Genomic DNA, 15,847 nt, shown 5'->3' on the forward strand with positions numbered 1-15,847 from the left:
TTCAGGTTTGCATGGTTCTGAATAAGTTGTTACGTAGGTCTTAAAATCCCATCATTAAACTGTCAAAATTCCCTTTTCAAAGCAAAACATTTACTTTGAAAAGGGAATTTTTGACGGTTTAATGATGGGTTTGGTTTCCTATATTCTAGATACGAGCCAGCGTGGACGTCAACGTTGGTATTTCGTTTTTCTGCTCACAACAACACAATGTGACTGTTTTAGCAGTAGACCCCGGAGGTAAACTTATATAACAGTTTGAGCTCATGACAAAACTTGTCTGTCAAACTGATCCATCTGATAGATATGGGTAGTGTTTTTTTTTAGTTTTTTTTTTAGGAATGTTAACAGTCAAGTAGGCCTTGGAGCTCTTATATCATTTGTCCTGTGGCTTTATTGGACAATGGGGGCGGTGTAGCTGTGGTGGTATGTCGCGCTAGAATCGCGTGCTGGGTTCCAAACGGTTCCAAATAAAAGGAAAATAAAAAATCAAACCTGTTTTCCAGTCCTTTTTCACATTTTTCATCTATAATAATGCTATGTATTCTACGACATTTTCCTCCTGGAGGTGAAAATTGTTATTTCCCTACATTTTGTGTTTATGGTTGCGTATATGGTTATGTAGTGCATCTTTTTTTAATGTCAACTGGAACACCCAACAAAATTGCCGGCCCCCTCGTGATTCCACTTATTGATTTGGAACATAGAGATAGTGATGTTTTACTGAAACAAAACATGTTTGCCCTCTTTGTAGGGGTCATCGAGGGGTCGTCAACAGGGCATTTTTTTCTACGTGGGAAACTTGCTTTTAACTTAAAAAAACCCAGTCGACAAAACCCTGTCTGACCCGTTTCAGTCAACTCAAGTTTATTATGAAAGTCTTGTATCAAAGGTGTCACCTTCCCATGTTTACAGGATAGATGATGACAACTCAGACTTCTCAAGGAAGAAACCTTGAAAGGGACTTGAAAGAGGGATCTGTCTTCCTTTATACAATGGCGGCAATCTTAATAATCTTAAGACCAAAAGCCCTGTGAAAATAAGGCAAAATCAGCCAACGTTGGGTGTCCAGCTCCAGCCCTGAAATGATGGAGTAGCACCCTCCACTTCACGGAACACATTTATGTGGGAGGCGTGTTTTCATCATGGCCTCTGAAGGTTCCGTCGAGAGTTCAGCGCGAGCGACGTATGAACCTGCTGATGGCGTCCTCTGTGGGCGATAAACCTTCACGCAGACTTTTCACCTCAGAGCTGCAATGTTGATCAGTGGACCCCGGAGTCAGGAGGTCAACATGTGGCTTTGGGCCCCGACATTCAGAAGGACGATCATCAACAGATTACAAGTATGTTCATTTTAGGTTTAAAGTTGTAATCCAGAAGATAAATTTGTATAAAAAAAATAATCACATTTTTAAAACTTTATTTAATATTTTGCTCCTATATATGTCGTTTCCAATGTATTTGGCGCGGTCCGCCACAACACAAGGAGTGAAAGGCAGCCGCAGTGAATTTGATAAAGCAGCGTAGCTAGTTGTGGTCCATAAACGGTCGATATGGATGAACATCCACAAAAAATCTACCCAGGAATGGAAAAAATATCGCCACCGCCACAAATGACCAAGATAAAAACCCCAATCAATCATTCAGAAGACAGAAAAAATCGGAGAAAAAGTTTAAACCTGGATGTTGGGGAGGGACTTTTTTTTTTTTTTTTTTTTTAATTAATGCAATTTTTGGACATGTCGGGTAATTGACCCAATGCGGTAATTGAACCAACGAGGTTTTGGTGGATTGCAGTTTAAATATACTCACTTTTCACTCGTGATTCGATGACTATGCAGAGCACTGACAGCAACTTTCACGGCCCCTTCCAACTTCCTTGTGTTTGAAAGAATGTGCTTTAAAACAGACAACCACCAAGTGCAGGAACAGAAAGATTTCTGTTTCTGCTGCTTGTGGAGAAACATAACGGCAAAGCAGCTGTTGCTGTTTGTGTGTGTGTGTGTGCGTGTGTGCGTGTGCGTGTGTGCGCGCGCACAGATCACGTGATGTCTGTGGTCAGCGCGGTCACTGCTCTGTCTTCAGGACAGGAAGTGACGTGCGCTGAGTTTGCGCAACTTCCTGCTGCTCTTCAATGCTCCCGTTATTCGGCTGAAACGTAAACAGCAGCTGCACTACGCTACGGGGGGAAGGTCTGTGCTGTTTGTCACGTGTGTTTAATTTAGTTGCTCGGGCCTTCATTTTGGTTGAACAGTGTCTCTTTGAGTTGAGATGGAGGGATATAAATATTATGGGGTTGTCAGCTGCTTGGTGAAATACATTTCCAATAAAAAAAAAACATAAAAAAAAAAACTACTTGAAAATGATCCCATGATGCCAGGCACTGAAGGAAGGAGAAATCACATTAAGGCCGGGTGATATATGGATATAATATTGGTATCGTGATATGAGTTTACATATCACCTGGGATTTTGGTGATATCGTGACGGTAACATTGCTTCTTGTGTGTAAATATCGTAAGCACCAATAATCATCCCCAATATATTGTCAAATCATCAATATCGTAGTATTTGTCAAAAAATATTGTGATATATGATTGTGTCAATATGGCCCTGCCCTACGTCACAGTGACCTTGTTCCTGTAGTGTTGAGGGTGTGACGGTGTGTTTGGGCGCTGGGGTCGGTGTGTGTGTGTGTGCGTGCGTGCGTGCGTGCGACAGGACACCCACGGGGGCCACAAGGCCAAGGGCCACAGCAGCAGCAGGAGAGAGAAGAGGAAATTGGAGCGACGCTGGGGGTCACGCTGTGTGGAGGGTGTGTGCGTGTGGATTAAGTGTGTATTTATGAGCTTATATACTGTATCGCTCAAGGTTAAGAGCGTTGGTGTGTAAGCTGGGATACATGCACACAACAGGTAATAAGTGTGTGTGTGTTAAATGAATGGCTTGAGGATGTCTCAAGGTTACACCATCCCTCTGCTGGGGACCTACATCCTGCCTTTCACAATACCCCTTGCCATCACACACGCACGCACACGCAGGCCTGCATCCTGGCCAGGGCAGGGCTCCTCCCTTAGGGTGAGGTCCACTGTTTGGAAACATTTTGCGCGTCGTGTCTTGTCTCGACGTTGCACTAGTTTCTCCTTCTCTGACTGAAATGATCAGAAAGGGATTCAACGAGGAAGGACGACGCCTCCACGTTCAGATTTTAACAGTTGTAATAGATTGCTGTCACAAATTATCGTTTTCATCTAAGATTCGGTTGTGAAACTTGATACGATCGCTGTTTGGATTAGCTATCAGTGGCCATGCAGCTGTCTGGCTTTCCAAGCCGGGGAAGAAGGATTGATTTAAGGCAGAAAACCAGAAGATCAACAGAGAAGGTGGTGCTCAAAGTTTCTTTCATTCCTCAGGTACGGTGGAGCACTAAGTGTTATTCTATAACTATTATTTGGTTGTAACTCTCGCATGGGCTAATTATAGAAACGTCAAACATCCTAACTTGGATCGCAGGGGTTTGCTGAAATGGCCGATGTGGGAGGTTGTTCAGCAGGTTTACAGTGTCTACAGTTCTTTTACTTTTTGTCCGTATCTGATTTATTAGCCGCAAAGTGCCACTTCAACTGAGCTGTGGGTTGCCAGGTGCGAACCGCAATGCCTCGCGAAAGACCGTTAACGGCAACAATACTCAACTGGCTGAACTGGCAACCCTTCAGCAGCAGCATGTTGTGTTTGAGCGGCTTACATCTGATAATCACTTATGGGTGAAGGTTATGTGTCAGAAATGGTTCAGATTGAAGATGCATATGCTATTATTTTAAGCTGCCATATGGTAGATGGTGTCGTTCCCTAATTTCACAGGAGCTAGGCTAGTTGAGCCCCTCTGCAGCCTTGCATTGAGAAAACACAGTTTACGCAGTTGGCACTGCTCATTTGCAGGAGAACACTAAGCTTCCTGATCAACTTGGCTATATTTGTCTTAGCAGGTAGATCCTTTTCTTTTTCGCCTCTTTTTTTTTGTCACGCCGATCAGATCCTTGGGTGAAAAGATCCAAGTTCCAAAATGTTTGTGTTGTTAACACAGAATCAGAATCATCAGAATCAGTTTATTTCCATATACACTAGGAATATGTTCTGGTGAGGGTTGGTGTGTTACACTGCAGACCATGAGTATTAAAAAAAAAAAAAAGCCAAACAGTCCGAAAGAAAAGGAAAATGATATATAATAAAATATAATAATTTTTATATAATAAAAATGTAATGGTCAAATAGCCCAAATATACAATAATATTATTTATAAGTGTTGTATGAAATTTGTTTGACCATCCCTTGCATGGATTAAAAACCACACTCCACCATCGCAGCCAGCAGCCCGGTCCGTCCTGGGGGAACTGGTTTAGAACAATAGGTGTGTTTTGGGGTGAAGAGCGGAGCGCTAAGGGGATTGTCACAGCAGAGGAGACTCCATTCAGTGCACATGCACGAGGCGTGGCTGCTGAGCGGAATATTTAAATTATATTAATTAAAATTACATGGTAACCCCCCCAAAACACACACACACTGCTGTTTGTCTTCTGTCCTAGTTTATTTTCCTCACCATTAATGTAAAATACACCAGCAGGGTTGTGTGTGTGTGTGTGTGTGTGTGTGTGTGTGTGTGTGTGTGTGTGTGTGTGTGTGTGTGTGTGTGTGTGTGTGTGTGTGTGTGTGTGTGTGTGTGTGTGTGTGTGTGTGTGTGTGTGTGTGTGTGTGTGTGTGTACACACACCTGCACATTGTCTTAATTGTGCATAATTACACTGCAGGCATTGAGATAGCTAATGATGTTCTTGAAAACTAGAAACAATGAGTGTGACAGTAAAAGTGTGTGTGTGTGTGTGTCACGCACACACAGATTGCCCTCCGAATGAAACTGCACGGCAATCAGACAGAAAGGTTGAATCGATGGACTCCTTGAAAGGACGATAGCGGCGGGGGAGGGGAGTGGGTGGGTGGGTGTGTGTGTATGTATGGGGGGGGTCCCAAATTGATGTGAGGTCTCTGAAAATGACGATACCGGGGAGGGAGACAAAGGAGCCGCAGCGCAGGGCGTGGAGGATAGAACAGTGGAGAGGGCGATGACTCTGGGGGAAGGGAGCGCTGGAACAGGGGCGTAGCAAGGGAGCCATTTCTCCATCATCTGTGTGTGCGTGTGTGTGTTGCTCCTCTGAATATCTCTCCTCTTTCTCCTTTTATCGTGATCATACGTGATCTGTTTGAGCCTGGCGGTGTGTGTGTGTGTGTGTGTGTGTGTGTGTGTGTGTGTGTGTGTGTGTGAGAGAGAGAGAGTCATCACGTCTTGTGATCAGGCTTCACTGTGGGAACCGTTCATGCAGGGTTCTTTCTCACACTGGACTTTTCAAGGTGATGTGGTTTCATCAGTTGTGTGTGTGTGTGTGTGTGGGGGGGGGGGGGGGGGGGGTGTGCGCCGGAGCATTTGTGCATCTGCGTGTTTATGCAGACTGGGTGTTTGTGTTTGGTTTGGATATGAGGGGAATAATAAAGAGCTCGGGGCCAGATATAAGCTGCATTTCATCCTGCGAAGAAACGGGTACAATGTTGATGGCATGTGACCTCCAAAACAAAGCTGTTTGGCTCCGATGGCGAATATGATACAAATCTTTCCAAAATTGTACGAAAAACATTTCTTAGAGTAAATAATTGACCCTCTGTAAGATTATGTATTAAAAAAAAAAAAAAAAAAGTAATTCCTTTCTCACTATGGTAGAAAAAGTGAACATAAAATGAGACAGTTCAAGGAAGCTTGTTTTGTCTCTTGTTTTTACCCAGTCTCCCTGCCCCCCGTCTCCCCTCCTCTTCCTCACCGCAGATGAAGGCTTCCAGTGAGTCTTCAGTCTCATGAGGAAGGTGTTGTGCTCCGCTCATTGCTGAGGGCGAGAGAGGTTTCGGGATACATCTGTGCACCGCTTGACCCAAACTGAACAAAACGATTCAAGACAGAAATGAACAAGCCTTCCAGCGATGCATCATGAGTGAACGCTTGCACTTTGGGGCTTGGAGTTGACTTTGGGCTGCCTTAAAATGATCGTGAAACTAGTTTTTCCTTCTGTAGAGGACTATTTGGCACCAAATGGGGACACATCTTGAAATTGTTTGTGTGTTTATTCAACAGCAAACTCTTTCAAGTACCATTTAACAAATGTAATACGCCGAGGATGAGTATTTGCTTTAAAATCCATTCCTCGCAGGAGAAGCCCCTTTTTTTTTTACGACGGCCTCCCCGCCGTTATTATCCGCTCCCGTCGGGCCGACCCCGCGCTGAGCTAGTCATGCGTGGCAGCAGAACATTATGCGTTCTGGGACGGATTAGGAAGTCGATGCCATTTGGTTCCTGTCGACCGCGAATCACATGTCTCACGCCGACGACCGCGCAGCCACTCGTGCATGCCAGGAATGCGGGCTTGAAGGGGAGCGAGCGGGTCCTCGGGTCGCCCGCTATCCTCTCCCTCTTTGTCTCTGTGGGTCTAGGCCGCGGTCCCGTAAAGAAAGAAAGAGCGGAAGGCTTTGGAGTTTGGGGGGTGGTGTTTGAGTTTCCACGCACATTCCAGTGAATGATACCACGGCGGCAGAGCCCGTGGATCGCGGTCGTCATCGTTTCCACGTTCCTCCTCACGTGCCCCTGTGTAACTCTCTCTCTCTCTCTCTCTCTCTCTCTCTCTCTCTCCGCAGCAGCACACCTCGCTGTCAGCCAGCCGCTCGGAGAAGGGCACTGGCTGGTCGAGCCGCTCGCTCGGCGCCCGATGTCGGAACTCCATCGCCCTGTGCTCCGACGAGCAGCCGCACATCGGAAACTACCGGCTGCTCAAGACCATTGGCAAGGGCAACTTTGCCAAGGTCAAGCTGGCGCGCCACATCCTGACCGGCAGGGAGGTGGGTGCGACGGTTGATTACAGGTGTTGACGGTGATGTGCGAAGGTGCAACGATGTTCATCTGATGTTCTGTGTGTCGCCGGAGAGAATTGTTGGAAAATGGAAAACAGAGGGATGGAAAAGGGTGTTTTCCGACCACCTAACGCTGCCATGTTGCACCTCTAGGTTGCAATGGAAGGTAGAATTCAATCTAGGAGGCACCGAGGCGTTGGAAAACAGTTACATTCTGTACATAAAGCAGGAGATGTCTGCAGCTCTTTGATATTTCCGTCCGGGCGTCAGGATGTGATTACATCTGGTGATCGGGCTTCACAGTTTTACCGTGTGGGAACTATTGACTATTCACATTAATTTTTTCACATCTCACCTTTCCTGCTTTATTTTAATCCTCCTGCACACGACGATGGGGTCATATAAGTACTTGAATGAAACTTGAATGAAATTGACTTGTTCCACAAAGTAAATCATTCTTTCACTATTGGCAAATCGATTGCGCATTTTCTTCCGTATCTTTCAGAGAATGACATTTTAACCCGTATTAAAAAACAGTATTACATGTTTGAGCCGCACCTTTTACTCGCTGTGTCTTGTGGACCTGAATGTAACTATTGTAGACGGTTTAACTCTTATATATATAAACGAAAAGAACACACGGGAGTATTACTCCTGTTTTTAAAGGAGAGTAACCTTGTGATCAAGGCTACCGACAGACTTTTCGGGGGTGTTTATGTGCTGGGAGTGTCGAGGTTGAATAAGAGGTGGATAAGACAAGAGGCTCGTTTTTTTTGTTTTTTTTTGTTTTGTTTTAAACGAATGGGGCAGGAATCAGGGCCATAAAAAGGGGTAGGGTATGGATTTTTGACTTCACCATGGCAACCAGCGTGGCTTCTTTTCACTTTGCCTATCTGTGCCTTATGTGACGCCGGCACAAATCAATAAAGGCCGTGAGAAGGCCTTGTCGGCTTGTTTAGGAATAAAGAAAGATTACGTCAAATATTTAATGACATTAGATCAGATTTAAAAATACATCATTAATGGATAACTGTTTCCGAGGGGCTGGGCGATATTGACAAAATCTAATTTCACAATATTTTTCAGGGATGACGTTTGATTAAACAACCACTAGTGATGCGGATATTATGACCAAGCAGGGAGAGACTGATTGGAACAACATTTAACTATATTACCATCCCAGACCATAAACAGTAGAATAGAACACCTCCTGATGGTAGAAGTAGGATGCAAGAAAATCTTTGTTGGGGGGAAGCCGACACAAACACGGGGAGAACGTGCAAACTCCACACGGGAAAGGACCTGGGAGGGCCTGGCATTGGAACCAAGGACCTTGTTGCTGCGAGGCAACAGTGCCGACCTCCGAGCCGCCCCGCTGCTGGATCCAGTCTTGCATCGCGGCATTGATATTTTATCCATATACTGTCCAGTCCTCCTGTTTTCCCATGAGTTATGGTGGCTGCAGGGGTTATTTTGTGATGGGTAACACAACCAACCACTGTTATTGTTCTATAGATTTTAGGTCGCACCCTCCCGCTCTGATCTGATTCTGCCACAGATGGATTGTTAAAGTGCTGTGTGTCTCTAATAAACCAGAGCCCAGAGAACCCTCCCTCCGTTGTTCCGCAGCGCAGGCCTTTTAACCACTTTACAGAGAGACACATACGGTCGTGTGGGCAGAGGAGGGCTGTGTCTTTGTGTGTGTGTGTGCGTGTGTGCGTGTGCGCTCCCTTCTGTTTGAACACCCTCTTGTCCTCCTGCCCATAAAGTCCTGACCCACATCGGCTAAGTTGATAAGACTCGGGGCCTCGGCGGAGGATCGCGGCCGCTGGCGGCGTCATGCGAGACTCGCCGTCCATCCCATAACGCGAGACAGTGTCGCGTATTGTTGTCGCCGCGCGGCTGCCCGCTTTGACGCAGCCTCTGGCGGGGCGCGGCGCTAAGCCTCTTATGAAGCCTGCGAGGTTTGTTTAGTGGGTTCCAGCTTGTGTGGACTTAACTCGCCGTGGAGGAATTTCAGTCAACCATCTGATTCGCCGGAGTTCTTGACATGTTTAATCAGACGCTTGTAGGTTACGTGTTCAACTCCCAGCACAGCCATACACTTTCAATGGGGGGTCGGGGTCAGGGGCGGGGTATGTACTCCGAGTAACCCTGGGGTCACTCGGAGGTACTGCAGTCCGTCCGTGACAGAAAGTGGAATTTCTCAAACGTAAATAATAATAAATTATCATTAATTAATGAAATTAATGATAATTTAGAAAAGCATTTGATAATAATTGAATAAGAGTTGCTGGGTTTCCAAAATTTCTATCTATCAAAATGTTCAAAACTGATGTTTTCATCTGGTCTAAAGGTTAATGTTTTGCACTAACAGTTATCATATGGAACTTTGAAAGCACTCTTTTTCAATATATATTTTGGGTTTTTTGGGTAAATTTTTTTTTTCCCTCTGATCTTGTCTCACCCTTTCTGTCTGTCTCCCTCTCTCAGGTTGCAATAAAGATCATCGATAAAACTCAGCTCAATCCAACCAGCCTGCAGAAGGTGAGTGAGTGTGTGAGTGTGTGTGTGCGTGACATATTTACAGTTTGGTCAACTCAACGCTTTCTGACACTTCTTAATTTGGCGAAAACGTCTTTTTTTTGTATAGTTGAAGAAAACTGCCTCTGTCAAAAATACTGTAATCGATCTTTGTATTGACTTTATTATTATTCTGATTGATAATGTTGAGTTTTGGCTGGGCACCCTCAAGGTTTCAGTTGGCTTTTACTTCATTTTGATTCAATTTATTTTTGGGTGATGGTGGACAACATGTCAGCTCATTTAAATGTTCCGATGTGAGCTCAGCTGCAGGTGAAAGCTGCTCAGTAAATCGTCCCGGGAGACGAGGCTGAGAATCCCTCTCATCCATGTTCATTCTCCTCCAACCCTGTAGTCACATATTGAACGTCTCGTGTCACAAGGTCTGCGGCTGCGATCTGTTTGTTCCACTATCTCATGTATTTCTTAACAGGCGGTAAGTCTGTGCGTGTGCGTGTTTGTGTGTGCGCGTGTGTGTGTGTGTGTGTGTGTGTGTGCGTGTGTGTTGCGTCAGAAGCGTCCAGCTCACACGTCGTTGGCTCCAGCTGTTGTTTTTCAACCGTTTTTTTTTTAGTTTTTTTTTCGACTCTCAAATGACGCCGGCATTGAATGACATTTTGACCTCTGACCTTTCTGTGTCGCTGCCGTGCGGGATTTAAATAGTTAATAGTGGGTGGGGGGCTTCGTGGAAACTGGGCAAGAGCTGACAAACGTCAACAACTGTAAACTCCTTATTTAGACGCAGCGGAGGCAGGGCGGGGTTTCGGACGCCATTTCTGGTTTTAGGTTGCGGAGCATCGGCAGTGCTGCTCCTTAGATAACGTGACATGACGGGACGCAAACAGGAAGCTGCGGCCACATTTTTTCCCGAGAGAGAATGCGGTTTTTACTTGAGGCTCTGTGTGGATTCCTGTTCGGTCGGGGAGGGACACTTATACATTTTTTTCTTACGTGTCAGAGGTGGTCACCACTTCATATCCTTCTACATTCATACATAGAGCGGACCGTACTGTCCCGAACCCTTGAGAAATTGGGACGTTGCGGCGAGAAACCTTCCTGAAGACGATCTCCCTCGTCCCGCCAACAACTACGTATTTTCGTCAACGGTACTTTATTTGGCCGTGTTTTTGCATTTGTTAAAGCAATGGCCGTCTATTTTATTTTTATTTTTCGGGGGTTATTAGGGTGAGCAAAGGTGGTTGCCGCCTCCGTGTTCTAGACTCGTTGGATCTTAAAACCTCTCAAAGGATAAGTAAATCCTATTTAAATCGCTGTTCTTTAATTAAACCACACGCATGCGTTAAACCCTGCCAACACCTAAAAAAAAATGGACTTTACACTTTCCAAAATTCCTCGGAGCTTCAATTCCTCGTCACATTTTCGTGAAGCGATTGGCATGTGGTTTCCTGGCCGCGCATCTACCCCGCCCAGACCAGTGGGGGTGGAAGTCTTTTAATTGAGACGGTTAAAGGGGAGACGGGCTTCTTCTGGACACAGACGTCCCGTCCGATAAGCTGAAAGAATTACGCAAGGAGAGTGGAACCCGGTTTCAAAAGGCCGCACCTCTCCTTCGTTCTCTAACGCCCAACGGATCCCTCGAGCCCCGTCCATGTCTAACGTTCTTAACGTGCCACTGAATCGACTCCTTTGGCGCCGGTCACCTCGCGGACGCTGTGATGTCACGCTGTGTCACTACGTTGTCCTCTGTGGTTGAAAACTACTTTTCATTCAAAAACAGTTGTTAGAAATAGCCAATAGGATCAAATCGCCATGACTCACTCACACACACACACACACACACACTGGTTAAATGGAGGGCATTCATGTATTTAATGAGATTAGACCCAGCCATGCCCACGTTTGGCCAGTGTGAGCACACACACACACACACACACAACGCACAAAAAAAAATGAAAAAACAGCCCCTTTGCCCGACTCTACTAAAATGGATCAAATACCTTTTTTACAAGGCGAAAGTCTTTTTTCTCATTATTGTACACCTGATACGTGTGTGTGTGTGTGTGTGTGTGTGTGTGTGTGTGTGTGTGTGTGTGTGTGTGTGTGTGTGTGTGTGTGTGTGTGTGTGTGTGTGTGTGTGTGTGTGTGTGAAAATGTTTACAGATTTTTTTCTTTCCCCACTATTCATGTGAGGGTCGGTGCTGGTGACATCATCTACAGTATGTCGCCCTTGCTATCTTAGCTGCTATGTGATCGTTTTGACCTTGCAGGTGTGTGTGTGTGTGTGTGTCTCTGACCGCCATGGCCTCGCATTTCTCACGATTGGTAGAAGAAGGTCTCTTTGTTCAGCAGAGGAATCTGTAAACCACACTTTGGCCTTGTCTTGTGTGTCTGCCTTATCGGTAAACTGGCGCGCGCACGCACGCATCCACACACACATGCACACACACACACAGACAAACATGACCAAAAACATCAACACACATCGACACACACATCACTCATGTACTGATTTACACACCTGACACATGATGTTCTTCTCATAAGCACACTCCTAGAAACACACACACACACCCATGCACACACCTTGCTACACACACACACACAGGGTCAGGGCAGTCCTTGATAACAAGTTGGCTAACAGGGAATGTATTGATGCGATGGAGGGACTATTGATGGTGTCTGCAGCTCCATCTGGCCCAGATAGACCGACGCGGAGCGGAACAACGCCCCACACTTTCCAGAGGAAGACTGGCTGTGTTTCCGCAGCTCCCTGCTTGCATTGATGCCGCTGGTGTCAAACTCCATCTAATCGCAGGTCACGCTGGAAAATGAAAACCATGTAACGGGAGAGACTTGGATGTTTCCCTATTAATTTTCGTTGAACAAATGTATTTCGTCATATCTCCCCATCTCGGCCTTTGGCAAGACATGTTGATTCATCCGCACATGACGACCTCGGTCCACGTGACGGAACGCAGGAATTACAGTGTGTACATCGGTGATTAGTCTGTGTCTATAGCTTGTACTGAGGGCCTGTGTGTGTGTGTGTGTGTGTGTGTGTGTGTGTGTGTGTGTGTGTGTGTATGTGTGTGTGTGTGTGTGTGTGTGTGTGTGTGTGTGTGTGTGTGTGTGTGTGTGTGTGTGTGTGTGTGTGTGTGTGTGTGTGTGTGTGTGTGTGTGTGTGTGTGTTTGCGCCCACCCGCGCGCGCGCACATGTCGGTATGTAGGTGTGAATTCTGCCGCATTAGCTCATGGAGCGGTGCAGCACGGTGCAGTTGTGTGTCAGCGTTTGGGTTCCCAGTCGTATAATGTCCCGTCAGCATTCTCTGATAGAACAGGACATGCAATCCCCTGCCAGGTGACTCCCTCGCTTTCATTATATGTATATATATATATATATATATATATATATATATATATATATATATATATATATATATATTCACACACATGCCATTACTCAAGGTCTTCACAATGGCAAGTTAAGTACAGATGAAATACAGACAGATTTATCACTTTAATTCTCTCTCTCTCGCTCTCTCGGGCTGCAGGAATAAAGTTACAATTGGTGTTTCAGTCCCGTCTCTCGTCCAGTGTCTCTCGTCCAGCCGTCGTACCTTTGAGCAAGGGAGCAGTTAGAGCTGCTAACAGACAATACCGAAACGCGCTGGACGTGATTTCAAGGCTGGTTTATTCATTATATTTTAATATTTGTATCTTTCAGTGGAAAATGGAACAGGTAATTAAATGCATCTGTGGAACTACCAGGAGAAAGTTTGTAAGCCCGTGGCCGTGTCGCTGATTGCCCGGTTGTCGTAGCAACACAGTGTGTGAAGCGGGAGGATCAGAGCGCTGCACATGGAGGCTTTTTTTATGTGTTTGAGGGTCCTTCAGTCGTACCTGAATCCACGTTAAGGCAAGAAATGTAGATGTGTGTGATATGTAGAAATTTGTGTGTGTTTGCGTGCGTGCGTGTTTGTGCGTGCGCCTCTCAGCAAGTAGCTGAACTCCAGACAGGCAAACAAAAAGGACAGCCGAGTGTGTGTGTCTGTGGGGGGTGGGGGTAGGGGGGCAGCAGCGGAGCAAAGACCCTCAAAATGACAAGATAGTGAGTGAGTGTTGTGTTGTGTCCTTAGGTCTGTCTCTGTTTGTGAATTTCTTGAGTGAATGTTTTTTCAGATGTTTGTGTGTGTTTATGGAAAGTAAGAGTATTTATTCTGTCAGGATGTATTCTTTAGTGTGTGTGTGTGTGTGTGTGTGTGTGTGTGTAATTGGCGCAAATATCACACAAATATAAAATACACTATTTTTATCCCTCCATCTCTATTTTATCTATCTATTGCTCCCCTGTTAGTGCATCTTTTATCACTCCCTCTCTTCATCCCTTCTTCCCTTCTACATCCTATTATCTTTTTATTTCCCCTTGGTTCTCTCGCAAGTTTCTGTGGCTCCACTTTCCTTTTTTTTTTTTTTTTTTTTTTTTTTCATAATTTACTCGTTCTCATCCATCTGTTCTTCTTTCTTCTTCTGATCCTTGCGTTTTCTTTTTTTTCTCTCTCTCGCGGTCTCTCATCTATCCCTTTCTCTTGCTCACTCTTGCGCTCCCATGCTCCCTCGTTCCCCCACCCCTCTCTCTCTCTCTCTCTCTCTCTCTCTCGTTCACCCTCTCACTCTCGCTCTGTCGTTCTTTTATCTTTCTGTCTGGTTTACTCTTCTTTTCTCTCATTACCCCTCTTCCTGTCGCTCCCTCTATCCATTTCATTTGTACCCCCTCAATACATTCCCATCTCTCTCTCTCTCTCTCTCTCTCCCCCTCCCTCTCTCCCGTCACAAACAGCCACACTGTTGGTTTTTAATTCCTCTAATTCCACGGAGCCGACTCCAGCTTCCCTCGCTGCCGCTTCATCACTGGCTCGCCTGGCCGCCGCCGAACCCGCTGGTTAATGTTCCACTGCGGGTCAGAGATCCAGGGCGCTGCGGTTTCACAGGCCGAGCGTTTAAGGTGTCGTAAAACAGATAACGCTCCCTCTTTCCCCCATCGTCAGCAGTAGCGCTGAGGGGATTATTTCACCGTTTCACCATAAGTCAGGTGATTACAGACGCACACGGACTCGGCATTTGGGCCGGAACTTCCGGTCTGACCTTTGAGAATAGACGTTTTACCGGCAGCAGCTGTAAAAGAACGAACAAACGAGAAAAAAAAAAAAAAAAAAAAACACCATTAAAAAAATGGCTGCAGCCGGCTGGCTACGCAGGTTAATCGGAATGATGGGTCAGACAGTTGGCCGGCCTGCCGGGATTCATTCAAAGGTTTCAACATTAATCACGCTCAGGTGCGGAAATAATAATAACAACAACAATAATAGAAATAAAGCTCACGGACCTGGATAAACAAGAGAGGGAGGGTTTCCGGCGCCAGACACCGAGCGCTCTCTCCGGCTCTCGCTCTCCCCCTCCCTCCCTGAAAGACAAAACACACATTAAGAAGCCTCTCCCCAGCCCACGTGGCCATGCAGCTTCATTTGAGCCGGTGACGTCGCCCGACACGGCGAGAGCTCGTCGACCGACCTGACTGCCTCTCGCATAGAGCCATCCCGCTCCACCACGCCCACACCCAATGTCATATTAACAAGGAGACATACAAGTAGGAAAAAAGCAGGTAAACCACGTAATCAAGCTGAAAACAATGTCTTAACTTTGAGTTCTGTAATAATATATATATAATCATATAGATAGTGTCATTCAAGGTATTGGGGAAAAAAAACTGAAAATTCAGTCAAATACTCAAATCAGTCAAGGAGTTGTATATTTTTATGTTGTGTTAACAGAAAGCAGGGTTCAGGGTTCAGTTACTACTGAAATGTAATGTATTACAGACTACGGATCATTATTTTGTAAATTATAATTAGTAATGAATATACTTTATATAATAGAGTATTAAAGGGATTTCCTATCAAAAAATAGTTCTAATAGCTTCGGATAAACCATTAAAAAAACAAAACAAAAAAAAAACACATGCACAGGTGCCTTTTCTACATCCATGAGTCTCAGGGAAATCAAACTAATCCCAGTGCAGGCGAGCAGGCAGATATCTGCTTTCTCTGGCCAACAGACGCAGAAAAAGCAGGTGTGACAGGAAGCGAAGTGAGTTTCATTTCAGCCGTAGAGGGCAGCGCTCGCACAGCCAGCCAGTTCCGAGCTTAGCTAAATTAAAAACCAACAGGGGTTTAGCAGCAGAACAGGCTTTGGATTACCGGCAGAGGTGCCGGCAAATTGGTCGTGGAAAATATAAATACTGGATGAAATTTTGCCGCTGGACTGAGGCCACATTCGACACATTTTACTTTAAAAGGTGAAATGCTGCAG

The 15,847-nt window shown here is 45.5% G+C and overlaps 1 protein-coding gene across 1 annotated transcript in view; it reads left to right on the forward strand.

Annotated features, from left to right (window-relative positions):
* The window catches only part of mark4b (MAP/microtubule affinity-regulating kinase 4b), a gene marked incomplete at its 3' end in the record, with an annotated part of 49,414 nt that overhangs the window by 9,737 nt on the left and 23,830 nt on the right, over positions 1-15,847 (forward strand). Inside the window, 2 exon segments of the mRNA XM_080007375.1 lie at positions 6,728-6,925; positions 9,431-9,484. Of these exon segments, the coding sequence (XP_079863501.1) occupies positions 6,728-6,925; positions 9,431-9,484 (252 nt within the window).

Source organism: Zeus faber, assembly GCF_960531495.2.
Source record: "Zeus faber genome assembly, chromosome: 9".
Lineage (NCBI taxonomy): Eukaryota > Metazoa > Chordata > Actinopteri > Zeiformes > Zeidae > Zeus > Zeus faber.